We start from the raw sequence: 16075 nt of genomic DNA, 5'->3' as shown, positions 1-16075 counted from the left end.
CCGGTATAAATCGTACTTAAAGTGGGCTAGTTTGTGAAAGGTAGATGATTTTGATACACTGGGTTATATATGAAGTTGTTTTAGTATGCTTTTAAAAGTAGTTCTGCAAGTTCTTGTGACTTTCTTGCAGTCAGAAATATGTATATACTTGTACACAGCAGATACAGTATATATAGTGTGTGAGTAAGTTTTCAAAAGGACATGTGACAGTTGAATTTTAAATGTTAGGTTATGGTAAGCCCTTTTCTGATATGACAAGTCACAGGTCATTTGTCAAAAGGAAAATAAACAAGTAAGTACATGATGTCCACAAAGAAAATTGGCAAATAACCTTAGAAATTATTATTCACCTGATTGTTGATGGTTAGACAAAAGCTGTGATTTAGATTGTTTGGATATAAAATGAGTTAAAGACCTGAAAACTCCACACAGGAATAATATAACCCAGGCTTGAACCCTTGATCTCAGAACTGTAATGCGGACATGCTAATCGCTCTATAGTGTGCCCCCGATTAGTATGAGAAAAATAATTGCTTTGTGACATGAAGTGGGCAGCCTGGTGGTTCTCGGTTGCAGCTCTGCACCTTCCTGTTCCCAGCCTGGTGCCCATAGTTGGCTGGGATAGGCCCCAGTACTACCCGGGCCCCTTGTGAGGATCAGCAGTACAGAAAATGAATAGATGAGTGAATATTATTATTTGTCCTTTCTTATGGCGCCCCGCAATTGGCAACCTGATGCCCGGTTTTCTCAAGAAAGTAGTAATTTTTTTTAGATTTTCCATATTACATTCATTACATGTCTCATTTCTCATCTCATTTTCTGAACCACTTTATCCTCACTAGGGTTGGTGCTGGAGCCTATCCCAGCTGACTTTGGGCTATAGACAGGGACACCCTGAATTGGTGGTCAGCCAATCGCAGGGCACAAGGAGACAAACAACCATCTCTGCTCACATTCATAGTTAAGTGCAATTTAGAGTCTCCAATAGGCCTACCTACCATGCATGTTTTTGGAATGTGGGAGGAAGCCGGAGTACCCGGAGGAAACCCACGCAGACCCTGGGAGAACATGCAAACTCCACACAGGTGTACATGACCCGGATTCCAGATGTGCTAAGCCCTCGTGCCGCATTAAATACGTACAATTTGCTTGAAATTTACCAGGCTATTGACAGTGTTGTAGTTGACTGTGCTTATCCACCGCCAGGCGGCGGCAATCTTTGTGCTCATTTCATGCAATTATAAATAATGTTTTAAATGTTTCAATGTTGATCTTGAAATAATCTTAGATTTGTGTTGTTTTGTGATAGTTTGGCAGTATTTTAGAAACAAAGAAAATAATAATTTGAAAAAAATCTCTCTACTTTTCCCAGCTCTGTTATTGAGCTTCCTAGCGGAACTTGCATGTCTGAATACGCTCATGAATATTCACGTTTTAACGAGCATGTCGTTGTTTACTATGAAGTGGAGTAGAAGCACCCAGGAAGGAGGAACATTGGGTCTGGATCCCTTTCTCCAAAGATTAGCCCAGAACTTGGCAACAAGAGTGTGGAGATGTGAAGACGCTTTTGTTGGAAGGCCAGCAGCCACTTTGGCTCTGGAGATTCAGCCGTCGGGTTTGGATTTGCAGAATCATTGCTTCATTCTTTACTCCCTAATCTCCTTCGGTGCAATTTTTTTTAATGGTGATCAAGATAGTTTCACTCAAAAACTTGAAACCTCATTCAGAGTAATTCATTATTCCCCACTCATATTCTTAGTAGTCAGTATACAGTTATACTTTGTGTATGTATATACCAACGTGACAAAAATACAATGGAAATAATGAAGAAAGAAGGAATATATATTTTTTAAATGCATTGGACGATCAATTAATCATTCCCAAATGAAAATAAAGCTGAAATTTCAGGTTTTTTTAATGGAATCCAAAAATAACTAAAACATTTGTCAGTGCGATTAACTTAATCAGTGGCACAATATTTTTCTGTTTGAATGTTGTTATGCGCAGTCAGAAAATGGTTTTTTCTAAATCTAAACTGGTGGATAGCTGTAATCCATTGGGAATTTGACTAAATTATCATTTTCTCCCAACATATTTTGGTGGTGTTTGCCAAATTTTGCGCTTCCATTGTAATAGCGATTATACAGTTCTATTTGTGGTGCATTAATTAGATTAGATTAGATTCGAACTTTATTTCATCCCGTATTTGGGAAATTGGAGGAAATACAACAGTATATATACACACACACACCAAAAAATAACCAAATACACTGTCCAAGTGTTTGTGTTTTGTGTAATTTGTACTGTGTGTAACGCATTGCAAAATGGACGATTGGTTGTTCAATGGCATTGCTTGCAAACTGCGAGGAAAAAATAACGGTCTGCGTCCAGTTTGTGGTCCAACCTAACTTCACGGTGTTGGTCCTGACGAGCCACCCGCTATCAATGCTGCCATCCTATTGGTTATATCATAATCTGTCCCTTCATTCTTACCCTTTGTGGCTTCAGTGTACAGCCTGTTTTCAGTCCTGTTTTTGTTCCCATTATGTGTCCTATTTATCTAGCTGACCGTTCCAGTATCTTTAGTCCAGTCCATCATTTACAGAACCAGTCTTTCCCATTAACTGTACAACCACTGCCCTGCTGTCCCTCTCCCCGTCCATAAAGTTATCGGCCTTAGTCTATTCATCAGGCAGTCCAATTGTCTCTCCTACACTCTGCCCCACCGTCTGTCCTGATCGTCCTTACCATCCCATTATGTGTTTATCCCGCTGTCCGTCCCGCCATCGTCTCAGCAGACCTGAATGATGCTGTCACAGTGGAGATTTGTTTAGTAACAGTAGCAGACTGAGTGTCCTTCAGGGGGGCTCATAGAAAAGGGTGAGTTTCACGGGTGGGGGTGCACCAGTGAGTGTGGGGGTCATTTAAGCATTTAAGCATGACGAACCCGCCATTTGTCCTGTAGACGCCGTCACAAGGAGAAAAAAATTCATGTGTTGGCGATCACATGAATTGGGAGGAGGTGGAGAAGCTTATTTGGTTAGAGACCTTGACACGTCACAAATGTATTCATCTATGTTAACAATTACATCTATTTCTGACTAGCAGCTTCCGTTTAGATAACTTTTCTCTTCTTCACCAGAAAGCAACACTAAAGTAATTATGAAATCTGCTGAACAAATGAGGCAATGAAAAAGTATTTGGATTGCAAAATGATCATTAGTTCATTAATATGCAATCATGAAAGTGAGTGAGGCTGAATGTTCTCTTCTCTTTCCATGTCTTTGTATTTAATGATATTTTGAAATTTTTGCTGACTCTGCCGGTTCAGAAAATGAGATGAGATGAAATTGTTTGCTAAATGTTTTCTCATTTCTACTGCGCCCTGTGGCGAGTACTGTAAAAGACAAGTTGAATATACCAAGGCTTAAGCGGAATCAATAGGACTATGAACGGGTTCCCTATACACAAAAAATACAATACATTTTTCATTTTGACAACATACATAGAATACACCCACTAAAGCAGAGCTTACAAATATGACCTGGCTATATCTCAATCAGTCCTTCAAATTACTGCAATAAGAAAAGTGCTTATCCTCATAAGGGTCACGGGGGCGCTGTATCCTATCCCAGCCAATTTTGGGAGCTAGGCAGGGGACACCCTGAATTAGTTCCCAGCTAATCACAGGGCACACAGAAATGAACCATTCTCACTCCCACTCATAGTAAGGACAATTTAGAGTGTTGTTGGTGCTACTGGACAAAATTAGGAAGAATTACATTTATCATCACAGCAATGTTTTTCCCAAGCAAATGTTTGTGAGCACAAATCTTTGAGTCCTTCATCATTTATTCTCTTTTGGTTCTTTTCTTGCAGTTCCTCTTAAACTCTCGTATTCTTTCCTTTCTCTATCGGGATGTCCCACATTTTCCCAACTTGGAAATTCCCCTCCCCACCCCAGTGCTTACCCCCCTTCATGTTTTTAATCCTCATTTGTACCCCCAGTGAGCGATGAGAGCTGTTGAGAGCTTTTTGGTTGGCCAAGCATCTTGTCTTTTGCTGGTGTACTTCTGGCAGCCTGCCACCTTTCTCACCCTCCAAATCCTGAGGAGATACTATAATTAATGTTGGGTTAAGGATGGGGGGTAGGCTGAAGGATTCTCAAAAGTTCCGCCACAAAAAAAGAAGCTTTGCAAAAAGTGATTACAGAGGTGTCTTACCAAAAGTCGTTACTGGAATGATGAGCAAATAATTTTTCCATGTAGTTCGCCGTTTGTCGGACAATAACATATTTTGTTAGTATTTGATTCCATGATCTTTAAAATGCATTATCTTATCATTCTGGAAATGTCTCACAATTGTTGTCAGGAACTGGTTTAGTTGAGCAACATTTGCTTGTTTAAATTGCTTTTCAGTTCTGTCCAGTTTAGATAGAATTGACATAAAGGCTATGAGATGATCACTCAAAATCTTTGACTTAGTTTTCCTTCAACCACTTCAAGGCCTCTTTTAATTTTCTGGAATTAAGCAATTAGAAATAAAATTGTAACCCTAACTGATGTATAAGAGGAAAAAATGGTCTAAGATCGGGTCAAACAGAAATAAAATTATGTTTTTATATCTTGAATGCAAGTTCTGGTTTCTTTAAAAACACATTACCGTATTTTCAAGACTATAAGTCAACTTTTTTCATAGTTTGGCTATACCCAAGTGTGACTTGGATGCCTTTGATATTTTCCCTCTTACTAACAAAAGATCTTGTTCTGTTTTTTAGCGTCTAGTCATAAACAAAAACCTCCACTGTTGCCAATTTTGTCTGTTTTTCTCATTTTCTATTAATTTAGCATGAAATATTTGTTACTTGTATCTAATATATTTAAAAAACTACCCCCCAAAACTTACTCCAATGGGACTTTTGTTTTCCTTTCCTATGCTTTTTAGTGTGGCCACTGAACAAACTAAACTCCTTAATCCAGGCAATATAATTTTTTAATAGTTAACTTAAACACATCATGATGTGACTTTATCTATAGTAAATCGCATTTATTCTTTTAAAATGCATTGTCAAGATTACTTTTCTAACTCGTGTTAGACTTGGTTTTCAGGTTTAATTCAGGGTTCCTTGTAAAAGTGTCTCCTCTGCATGGATCACAAGGTTTCAAACCCTTCTATAAGACTTCATTGCTTTTTTGGGGGTGAGATGTCAATATGTTAACTTTTCTCCCTTGAAAAAGGGCAACATTTAAATTCCAATGGAATTCCACGTTCTCCATGTTAGTTCTGCTCAATTAATGCTATGATAATGGGGCAGCTACCTCGAAATATCTCTCTCCGGGATAAAAATTCTTGAAACGTGTGCGCTCGAACTTAGGGTGAGGTGAGTTGAGGTCGCGTGGGATGCGTAGGGGTGCCTCATTGCCACAGAGAACAAGTAAAACCCCCATTGAGAAGCTGGTGGAGAGTCATTGGCGTTGTCATCCACTTTTCTTCCTCTTGAGTGAGTGGTTGCTCCTCAATACGAGGGGCCTGTGATGCTCTAAAGGCTGAATTGAACGACTCCCGGGGCAAAAAAAAGGGGGTATGAAAAAAAGAAAGGCTGTGCGGCGAGTGGAGGCGCTTGAGGCAGATGCAAGGCCACACAAAAGGTTCGGGACCTGACGCAACATTTTACACTCGAGCCGTCCCTCTGATCCTCTTATGCGGATCGCCTCCTTTTGTAAGCGACCCCCAGAAGGAGCTTAAACTGCTTTGGGTGTGAAAAAAAGGAGCGTAAACCTGTGGTGAGCGTTCAATGATGACGATGTCGGGGTCACAACGTTTTTATAGCAGAAGGAGGGATAACACCAGCAGTTGAACAAAAATGATTTGGCATGTTAGGAAATCCTAATGTGTCCTCTAACATTGACTGGCGACCATGCCATTGATCTTTCAACTGGCTTACGACCTGTCAACACATTGTTTGTTTATGTCCTGACATTAGCTGGTAACAATTAAGCAGTCTGTTCTTTTTCGAGTATCTTGAGATGATTTCCCCTCAAATATGTCATTAATTTTTCTCCATTTCATGTGTATATCAATAAAAAAAACCTAAAATAAAAAGGATTAAATCCACATTTTGATACTGATAGTAGTATCAAGGCCAGAGTTTGCCTGCAAAAATGGTTTGAGTTATTTAATTCTACTTTGGGACCATTTGGAGTCTTCCACATTTGGGGAAGGTCATTTAATGTCTAGCAAAGCATGCCGGGAAATGAGATGTCAGTGAAAGTGCTTAAACCAAATTGCAGCCATCAAATTTCCAGTGGGTACAAAGTGACACGTACATCTGGCACTAGTCGCTCACACTGATTACTCCCACATGTGGAAAATGTTTAGTATTTTCAGATGGGAAATGATTTGGTGAAGATGAAAATGTGGAGTACTTTCTTAAAAAAGAAAAACAGGATTATGTGTGTTCCATGGAAAGGAAATTAAATAGGCTTGAAAATAATGAATAAAATAAATCATCATTAATATGAATTTTCTTTTGAGACATGGTCCAATTTTTTTTATATTTGGCAAATAGTAAACCTGGTTATTTGTAACTTTGTCTATATTTTCTAAAGTATCTTTTGTGATGGGCTCCAACTAACCCCGCGACCCATGTGAGGATGAGCAGTTCGGAAAATGAATGCATATTGTAAAATGTGGTATTCATGAAATAAAAAAAAGGATTTCTTAAAATGCCGTCTAAAACTAATGAACAGTGAATAAGTGTCCATGTAAACCTCGAAATCTAAAATCAAACACATTATAGCACAATCTCAAAAAGATCTACACTCAATTTAAAATCTGGTCCTAATTTACATGAAACTCAGTTTAACCATGCAATTTGTAATTTGAACCTCACTTGCCCTCCTCTCTGTTTTTTTCCCTTTTTTTGCCATGTCCAAAATGTGTTTGCTGACAGTTTTTTTATTTTATTTCTTGGAACAAGCATTTGGCCCTGCACAAACTGAGTTGACTGTATTTCAGAATATGATAACACAAATTATTTTTCATTGCAAGTAAATATTTTCCCCCTCACGAAAGCCACATGCGGAAAAAAGCGTTTTATACTGCATAATGATATAGAGCTACGACTGACTGGCGACCGGTTTGGGTGGAGCTGGGATAGGCTCCAGCACCTTGAAACTTTGACAAGAACAAGCGGTGTTGAACGTGAATGAATAAGTAATGATATATAGCTTGGGAGATGTTATCTTAGATCATCTTTCAAATTTAAACCTCTATCAGTGGGCTCACTTGGTGAGGGAACAGAAGCGTGTCAAGGTTAGATAAAGGACAAAGTGACAGATCCATAATTTGCTCCGCCACTGTTCATTTGAATTAGGTCGTGCCTTTAAATAGTCGTGATTCCCCAAGGCACCCTAACTTAATGATGGCGTGTTAATGAGAGGCACGGTAGATTCCGCTGCAGCCAGAAACAAGTAACGAAAAAGAATAGCAGTAGTTGAACAATTGAACCGCGAAGTAAAAAATATATAAATAAAATGAATGGAACATTGTAACTAATGCAGTAAAAACAATTATCAGGATTGTTCTCCTCTTTTATTTGTGACAGGGCTGTGATGGACAGTAACTAGTGTTAATTCACACCTATTTTCACAGTTTGATGGTAGCCCAGTGGAGAAGTGGTTTGTACGTTGACTTCATAGTTCTGAGATCAAGGCCTCAATCCCAATGTGTGGAGTGTGCATGTTCTCCCCGGGCACTGCGGTTTCCCCCCGCATCCCAAAAACATGTAGGATAGGCTTATTGAACACCCTACAAGGCCCCTAGATCTTGGCTGGAAATTTTGGCCGGACGTTTGGTCGCCGGACGCTTGGTCGCCGGACGCTTGGTGGCCGGACGCTTGGTCGCCGGACGTTTGGTCGCCCGGACCTGCGATTGGTTGGCCACCAATTCAGGGTGTCCTCCACCTGGGATAGCCTCCAGGACCCCCTGCAAACCCTGTGAGGATAAGTGATATGGAAAATTAATGAATGAATGAAAAGTCTTTGAAACCTATTTCTTTTTTGACTGTGTACACCAGATGTTTTCACTGAAGCTTGTCATGTTTTTTTCTCGTTGAAATCCAAACATCTCACTTGTTAACATTGTGAGTGTTCCGGTAAGGGACAGCGGCCATGTCAGCAGGTAGAAATGCTACCCTCATTTGTTTGGGTCTGGTTCACATGGAGCAACCGTTCAACTCCTCAAGTTCTACTTGACAACATAAACACTCAGGTCACACGATAAACTATCCGGATAGCTTGAAATTGAAGCCATCCGCTGTTAAAATGCTAACATACGCACAGTCAAACAAAATTGTGACTCTTCAAGTGTTCTTCAGCTTCAGGTCACACAGAGTTGGCCGAACATTTTCTGGTAAATATTGCAGGATGCAGAATTTCACCATTCACTGGAAATAGTCCGGGTGATGGAAACTTAAAGTAAAAATGAATACATTTTTGGTTTGTTGTTAGTAGCATGATAATTTGAAAGAACATACGAAAATGAGTACATTTTTAAGGATTTCAAAAGAATGGAAAAAAATGCTTGTACTGTCCTTGCCGACTGTCAATCATAGGACCGACACTTGGTTGGTGATATTACGGTTTGCATGTAAACATTCGAACACTTTGAACGACTGTATTTGACTTCAACCGGACATGCATACAGTAGCTACTTTACATATGTTCAATGAAGATGACTAACTTCTACAAACTTCACCAAGAGTGTGTTGATCCCTATAGTTTTTTCTTTTCCTGTTGAAAGAAGAAATTCCTGATGAAATCTACCTCAGGGCCTCCTTTTTAGGGTGGCTGCAGTGCTGGTCTTGTTCATGTCCATTTATAGACAAGAGACGAGGGTGTTTGATCGATGTGTGGCAGCTTTACGGCGGCGCTGGATTTTTACACTCTTGGAGTAGTCTTTTGAATGCCTAGCAGCCACGCGATGAGTCGCTTTGATTTGCCGTCGGAGGTCTCGCTCTGTGTATAAAAGCAGCAGCGGTGAATCACGGGCAAGCGCATGTTTGCATGGTGGACCGGTTTTGGCTCCGGGAGATGTTGCAAACGATCTAGTCAGAATTGTTTACAGGTGAAGTATTGATCTGCTAAAGCAGGAAACTATTATATGCCAGCAGAGTTTGTATGTTAGCATGTACTGATGTGTGTTCATGTCAGACGTGGGAGTAAGGACCAAGGACTCGATGTCAAGTAGCAATTGAGTCCTGAGTTACTGTGACAGAGATTTTTTTCCAGACTTTTTGGGGTAAAATCTGGGCATTGGATGCTCCACATTTTCCCCAGAATAGCCTTTTGAATTCTCGACAAGAAAACAGACAAAAATGTTTTGTTGGTTCTGAAATTCCAATCTTCAAGATACAATTTTACAAATCCTGCACCAGTGTCTTCCTTTTTGTTTAATTGTTCAGCCATTGGTTTATTTTGCAAAATGGTAGCTACACAGTAAAAGTAATTTCATGTGATTATTTGTGATTGATGTAAATTTCACATTTATTCAGTTCATTAGGTAAGTTTTAATATTCCTTTTATTCTGGTCAGTTGCTACTTCTTGTTATTCTATAAAACCATCATCTTTACAAGATTCCAAGATGTTATATCAAGTAGCATTTTTTCCAAACAGACTTAAAGAATAAATAGTATAATCAGTGATGGAAGTGATCATTTTTAATTGGTACTTTTGTCAAGCTACATTTTGCCTGCTTCTGTTCCCTTTTGTATAACTGTCAAATTTTTGGCAACAAAGATGATTCATTCCTGCCCTGAGGAAATGACATGACATGATGAAACATGTCAAGCTCCGTGTTAAGTATCTCATGCTAGAGACCGAGTCGCTGACTGAGTATTTTCCTCTCGGTTCTTCCATGTGTCCACATTCAATGATTTGTGGTTTTACATGACATTAGTGCTGCCAATATGGGTGTGGGTTAAGTCGAGTAAATCCACTTTCTTTTGACCAGAACCAAGGTTGTTTGGGGGGGATTTGAAGGGGTTTGGTGGGTACACACACTGGTTGGAACAAGAGTGAAAGAGTCCGATGGATTCCACCGAGTCTGGCCCGGTGACCATGACTGTGTGAGTGCAGCCGGCCCGTCGAGGTCCCGTAGCCCCTCATTCTCCTTGCCGTCGCTTGCTGAATAAGAGGATTATCCCACTCCCAGAGCACATCCCCTTAGACACCCCAGCCATCCTAATGTTGTCAGCATGGCGAGGGGTCTTGAAAGCCAAACGACAACATGAATAAAGTCTTGTATCATTATGAGACCATGATACTATAAACAAATGACCTCATTTAAGTATATTTCAAGATACAATAAAAATGTTTGGCCTATTTATCTGCTCTATACTTTTTTTTTTTGCAAAATTTATAAGTACTCATCGTCCTGAACTATAGTATAAAGAATAATCCAAACTTTTTATTGCCACACCTTTCTGAAGTTTCTCTAACTTGAACATGAATTGTATTAGATTACTAGTAACGTAAAATGGGAAGTACCAATATTGGACTCATGAATAACAAACATGGAGCAGTGTCAGCATCACAAAGATCACATGAAGACATATTGCATGTTATTACCGTTTGACAAGTGGATCATTATTTAAACTTAAAGGTGCCAAGGCACATACTCCAAAAGGAGCAGCACAATCTGCATTGAATTTAGTAAAAAAAATAAAAATTAAAACATTAGTAATTAATTTCTTTGTCTTGTTTTTAAATATATAATTGTGCTTACAATAGTGAAGAATAATACCACTTCATTAAAATGTATGGCATTTTTTTGTAATTTTAAATTATTATCAATCAGGGAAATTGTGCTTTTGAATGTGGAGACCAAACATGGGAGAAGAACAGCTGGAACATTTTGTCCCTCAAAGATGGAGAGGAAGCAGACAGCTTGATAGTACAACTCAAAGTTTCCCCAGGACAGCAACTCACAATCATAATCAAATAAAAGAGTCATAGTGGCCAGTGTTTTGTCAGTGTGGCGCTGGCCTACATTGTTTATCATGGTAATGTAAATAGAGGAGTGCAAACCTGAGAGTTCTCATCTTTTATTGGGCCATTTGCTCATTTAAGAGACCACTTAGTGTTTAATGATTCTAGTAAGGAAATGATAGGTCTCCAATCTGTAACTTCACATTTTCCGGTAAATAAGAAATAATGAGTCATTTGTCATTCTGTGGATTTGTGAACCTTAAAAAAAATTGTTGTGTTTTTTGAACTTGTCTTATTGGCAAAGAAACAACTAAAACAACTATCTGCTTTCTTAGCAGGGTTGAAAAACTGCATTTACATTGTCAAATTGATACACCTCTTTGGTGCGACATTCTTTACAGAACTGGAAATTAAAATTAGCTGTATATTGTGAGGAATGAAAAATGTACTAGAAAAATGACAGTATGTTTACCTATTATACAATAGATGCTGTCACTGTCAGGAAAAATACAACTTCCAAATACTAGCTTTTACATATTCATAAATTTAGTCCCGACCACTTTTGAATAAAACCACGGTAAACAAACATTCGCTAATTTCTCGCCTTGCATTCACATTACACAAGTTGTACTCGCCTGTTGCCATGCAAACAATCGGCGAGTAATGAATGGTTGCATGAATGACGCCAACAAAGCGTGGTGGCTTCCTGTTGCCATTATTGTGTCTTTCATTGCTTTTTTTTGTTGGGTCTTAATCCTTCTCGCTGTATGCTCACCCAATGCATCATGGGAAAGCGCCCAGTGGTGCGTTATGACCTCAACTTGGTTTCATTGGGTGCTTGGTCAGTTTGTTTTGAAAGGAAAATTCTGCCTTTGCATGTTTGATGAATTAAAAGACAGACATTTTGGTTTATTTTATTTATTTTCTGAACCGTTTATCCTTACAAGGGTCAGAACTTTGAGGCAGGCAGGCTAAACCACTTGATCTCTACTTTTTAATTTCATAGCGCAGTATATATCTCATTCCCAGCTCTCTCTGGATTTAATAATAATCCTGTGAAATAATACTATCTTTGACCAAAAGTACTGTACCTGTATCACAGAAACTTCTTCCTGAGCTCAACAATGGCTAGACATTCACAAGGTGTTGTCCAGATAAAAATAACACTCGGGCACATGGAAATTGCACCCAAGGAAGAAAAAGTCCACTTGCTGATTTCACTATACTACTAGTATTCCCCCAAAGAGGCATTTAGTTTTTGCATTGGTTTTAAACTATTGCCACACCAAGACCTGTTGCAATATTCCTACAGACTTTAATCGATAAGAACAGTACGAAAATGTATTGTTCTTTTAAACAATATGATAATCATTTTGAAATATGTTCCTTTAATTAAGAAGCAGATGATTTGAAAAAAACAAACCTTCCAAAAAATTCATAACTCATCAATTAATGGCATCACTCACAGATTTTTTTGATACTGGGGCCTTTTTATCGACTTGAGGAGAGTTTACAAGAGTGCTCCTCATTGTTCTAAGTGATGGAGGGATGGCAAGCTGCCCATACAACGCCTAGTCACCATTTCCTTTATGAATCCATATGTACAGTAGGTCACTAAGAGGGCAGTATATGTGTGCAGACTGTCAAAGATGTAATCCTGGATTACAGCACTATCATCCCAAAAATGGGCACAGCAGGAGGCATCATCTCATAATTTCCTGCAGACTCAAACTGGGGGCAGCTTAACAGGATTGATTTAAAAATGTTTATGTCCGTGCACCAATGTTGTCTTTGGAGTTCCTTCCCATGAATAGAGTCAAAGAAAACAACCAAGGATTTCTTTTTGATTAATGTCACACCATTACACTAATTGACAGGTATGCCTTGCTGGATTGGTGATGAATGTTGCTAATACTTGTTCTGAAAATGGTTATTTGCTTCATCAAGTGAGAGGACAGGATTGTAGAAGTATTTTTTTGTGGACTGTAATCCCCCAGCCAACATGGTTTTATTTTAAATACTACCACTAAGTCCAAATAAGCAATTTTGTTCTAGACCAAATAAACACTTTTATTAGAAGTATTTAATTTTTGTTATTAGTTTTCAATTTACTATTGTATGCTATTGTTTCTCATTTTTTATGCCGTTATTTTCAAATTTTACACACTTTCTGTCAGTTGTACGAATTTCAATTTAATGTGATTTGATTTAAATGTAATTTCAACATGCTCTCTCTAAAGTTGTGTTTTTTATATTTTGTCTTCCAGTTGGAAGTTACACTTACAGAAATCAGCGCAAGTTCACTGAGGACATCGACTGGTCATATGCCGGTAAGTCAGTCAGTGGAAAAACAATAATACCACTCACTTTGACCCAGAAAATATAGTATTCTTTCAAAAAATATACAGCAAGCATAGACATTCTTATTTCGTGAGAAAAAAAACTTAGATTCCCCCCTTTTCCATTCTTTACAAATCCATGATAGAACATTTCTTACTTTTGTCAAATTACAACTTTTAGTCCACCTAATCAAGGTTTGAAAAGTATGTTAAAATACCTTAAAGAATTAAAACCTGCCTAGAGTTTTTAAATAGGGTTTTTATTGGGTGTAGGCTTTTGGGGGGTTTAGTTTGCATTAGTAGTCTTGGCTTTTTGCCATGTGTTGACTGTCCTTGTGATTATCCATTGAGTTCACCTGTTGTTTCCCCTCCCCTGGCTTCAATCCTGGTCACTCCCTCTTGTGTCAATCATGTGTGTCTCGTCAACCCACATTTGTGTATTTAAACCCTGTGAATTTGTTTGCTCTTGTTGGATCGTCTGTTGTTCATGTCTGTTTCTACACAAACCCTGTTATTTTCCTTCAAAATGATGTTAGTGAAATTACTCTCCCCCCTATGTTAAACCTTAACCTTTTTTTGTCATGTGTTAACATAAAGGGAGTTATTTCTAGACAATGTAGTCATTAGGTCAACATGTGTAACCAATTCTAACTCTAGGGATTAATGAACTGTGTCAATCCCTCTACTTCGCGTCATTTCAAGCCAAGTCCCTGATCTTTAAAGTTCCAGTTTCTTGTGAGTCAAGCCATTCCTTCAACTGTTTTACCCCAGTTTCAAATTTATGGCCATATTGTCACTTTTGTCAACTTTATGTGACGCCTGTTAAACCTATCCATGTATTTATGGTCTATGTGAGGGACAACTGTAATGACTTTTACTCTATTCGCCTTGGTTTTGGTCCTTTTAAAAGGATCCTTGAGCATTTTCCACAAAATGAGTCCTGTTTCTCTTTGCTAAAATAAAAAACAAATTATGATGATATTATTCAGAACATTTTATAGAGGATGTTTTCATTTCCAGTTGATGGATCATTTTATTTGTCCTGACAAGCTCCGAAACTATTCTTTTCAAGTACTAGATTCAAACTTAAAGGAGCCTCATAAAAAATAGGATTCAATTATTCATTAAATAACCCTTACATACCAATAGATCTTAAAGAAACGTATTTTTGCAAATACCTCTAGCACCTTGTATATGATAAAACCCAAACTGACCTATTTTAAGATTCACTTGTGAATCTATAAAAGTTATTATTTTGATTGTGTTTATGACAGATGTCTCACCCACCACCAATAAGCCAGTTATGAGATCAATTCTGTGCCTCCATCTAGTTTGGCAAAACTCAGTAATCTGTAGGCATTTTAAACTGAGGCTGCTACATTTTTTTGTTACAAACTGCTATCAATTTCAAATGAATCATGGAAAAATCTGAATGTGAAGATGGTTTGGGACTAATCTATCAGTGCACTCCTGACACTATTTATACAAAAGTATTTACATACTATGTACATACAGCAGCTTCAATTCAAGGTAGTGTGTTGCCTTAATTGTTGTTCTGTAAATAGACTTCCCGTGAAAGCAGACATGTTGTCCATTTGTCCATGGTGGACACTCCTGCGTGCATGATACTAGTTTGCTATAACTGGATCTGGTCCAAGTCATAATGACTAGGTTTATTCCATTGACTTGCTACACAACATCCACCCTGACACAGATTCCACCATGATATGGTTGTTGATTCTTTACACATATTATATTTAAACAAACCACATAGAACACCAGAGAATTCAACATGAGTAACAGCTTTAATAGTAAAAAATAAACCATTAAAAATATAATTACCAGGTCATCTTTCAATGAATAAAGTAATGAGATGTAATCAGGTGTCAAACTATTGAATAAAAATCCCTTTGTGGTCTAAAATTGAAAAAGTAACAAGTGAAATTATTTTAGTTTGTATTTTGTGAAAAAAAATCATACTGCTTTTTTAGTGGCAGAGCTATAACTTATTTTGTTACATTTTTTTGGTTTATGTATTCATATCAATGAATTATTGCTGACCGCCTATATGATGTGCCCCCCAGGAAAATTAAACCAAAACAACTGGGCCAAGAAGTTTCCGTCGTGCAGCAATGCTAAGCAGTCCCCCATTAATGTGGAAGAGAGCCTTGCCCAGGTCAAACTAGAATACCAGAAACTGCGCTTGGATGGCTGGGAGAACTTGACAGGACAACGCACCGCCATCAAGAATGATGGCAAAACTGGTAAACACTTATTATTTGGCAATTGTGATGATGACTATGATGTTGATGTTGATGTGATGATACATTTTGAGCAATATGACATATGGTCAGTGATATTTTGGTTCATCCTCCTGACTTCGGTGGTGGGGTTGAGGGATCAAGTCAGTAGAAGTGTGATTGTAAGTGTGAATGGTGGTTGTCTTGTATGTGTAGTCTACAACTGACTGGTGACCAGTTTAGGGTGTCGTCTGGCGTTTGCCCAAAGTCAGTGGGATAGGCTCCAGCACCCCACAAGACTAACATGACATGACAAAGCGGCGTTGAGAATGAATGCATGTCCACCTCCCAATTTTGAGGTCCAAGGTTCTTCCTGTGTACTACGGTTTTCCCCAAATCCCAAAACATGCATGGTAGACTGGTTAAGTATGAGCGTGTGTAAGAATGTTTGGTTTCCTTTAACCTTGTTACTGGCTGTAAACTATTTTAGGGTGTACACCACCACTG

At 38.4% G+C, this 16075-nt stretch overlaps 1 protein-coding gene across 3 annotated transcripts in view; it reads left to right on the top strand.

Moving 5' to 3' along the window:
* LOC144213367 (receptor-type tyrosine-protein phosphatase zeta-like) overlaps positions 1 to 16075 on the top strand; it is a 48915-nt gene that overhangs the window by 711 nt on the left and 32129 nt on the right. For all 3 annotated transcript variants that reach the window (XM_077741813.1, XM_077741804.1, XM_077741798.1), the window contains exons 2-3: positions 13257 to 13319; positions 15413 to 15592. In XM_077741813.1, the coding sequence (XP_077597939.1) occupies positions 13257 to 13319; positions 15413 to 15592 (243 nt within the window). The remainder of the gene's footprint in view (positions 1 to 13256; positions 13320 to 15412; positions 15593 to 16075) is intronic.

This window comes from Stigmatopora nigra, chromosome 2 (genome assembly GCF_051989575.1).
Source record: "Stigmatopora nigra isolate UIUO_SnigA chromosome 2, RoL_Snig_1.1, whole genome shotgun sequence".
In the NCBI taxonomy this organism is placed as follows: Eukaryota; Metazoa; Chordata; class Actinopteri; order Syngnathiformes; family Syngnathidae; genus Stigmatopora; species Stigmatopora nigra.
This window is presented reverse-complemented; position numbering and strand designations above follow the sequence as displayed.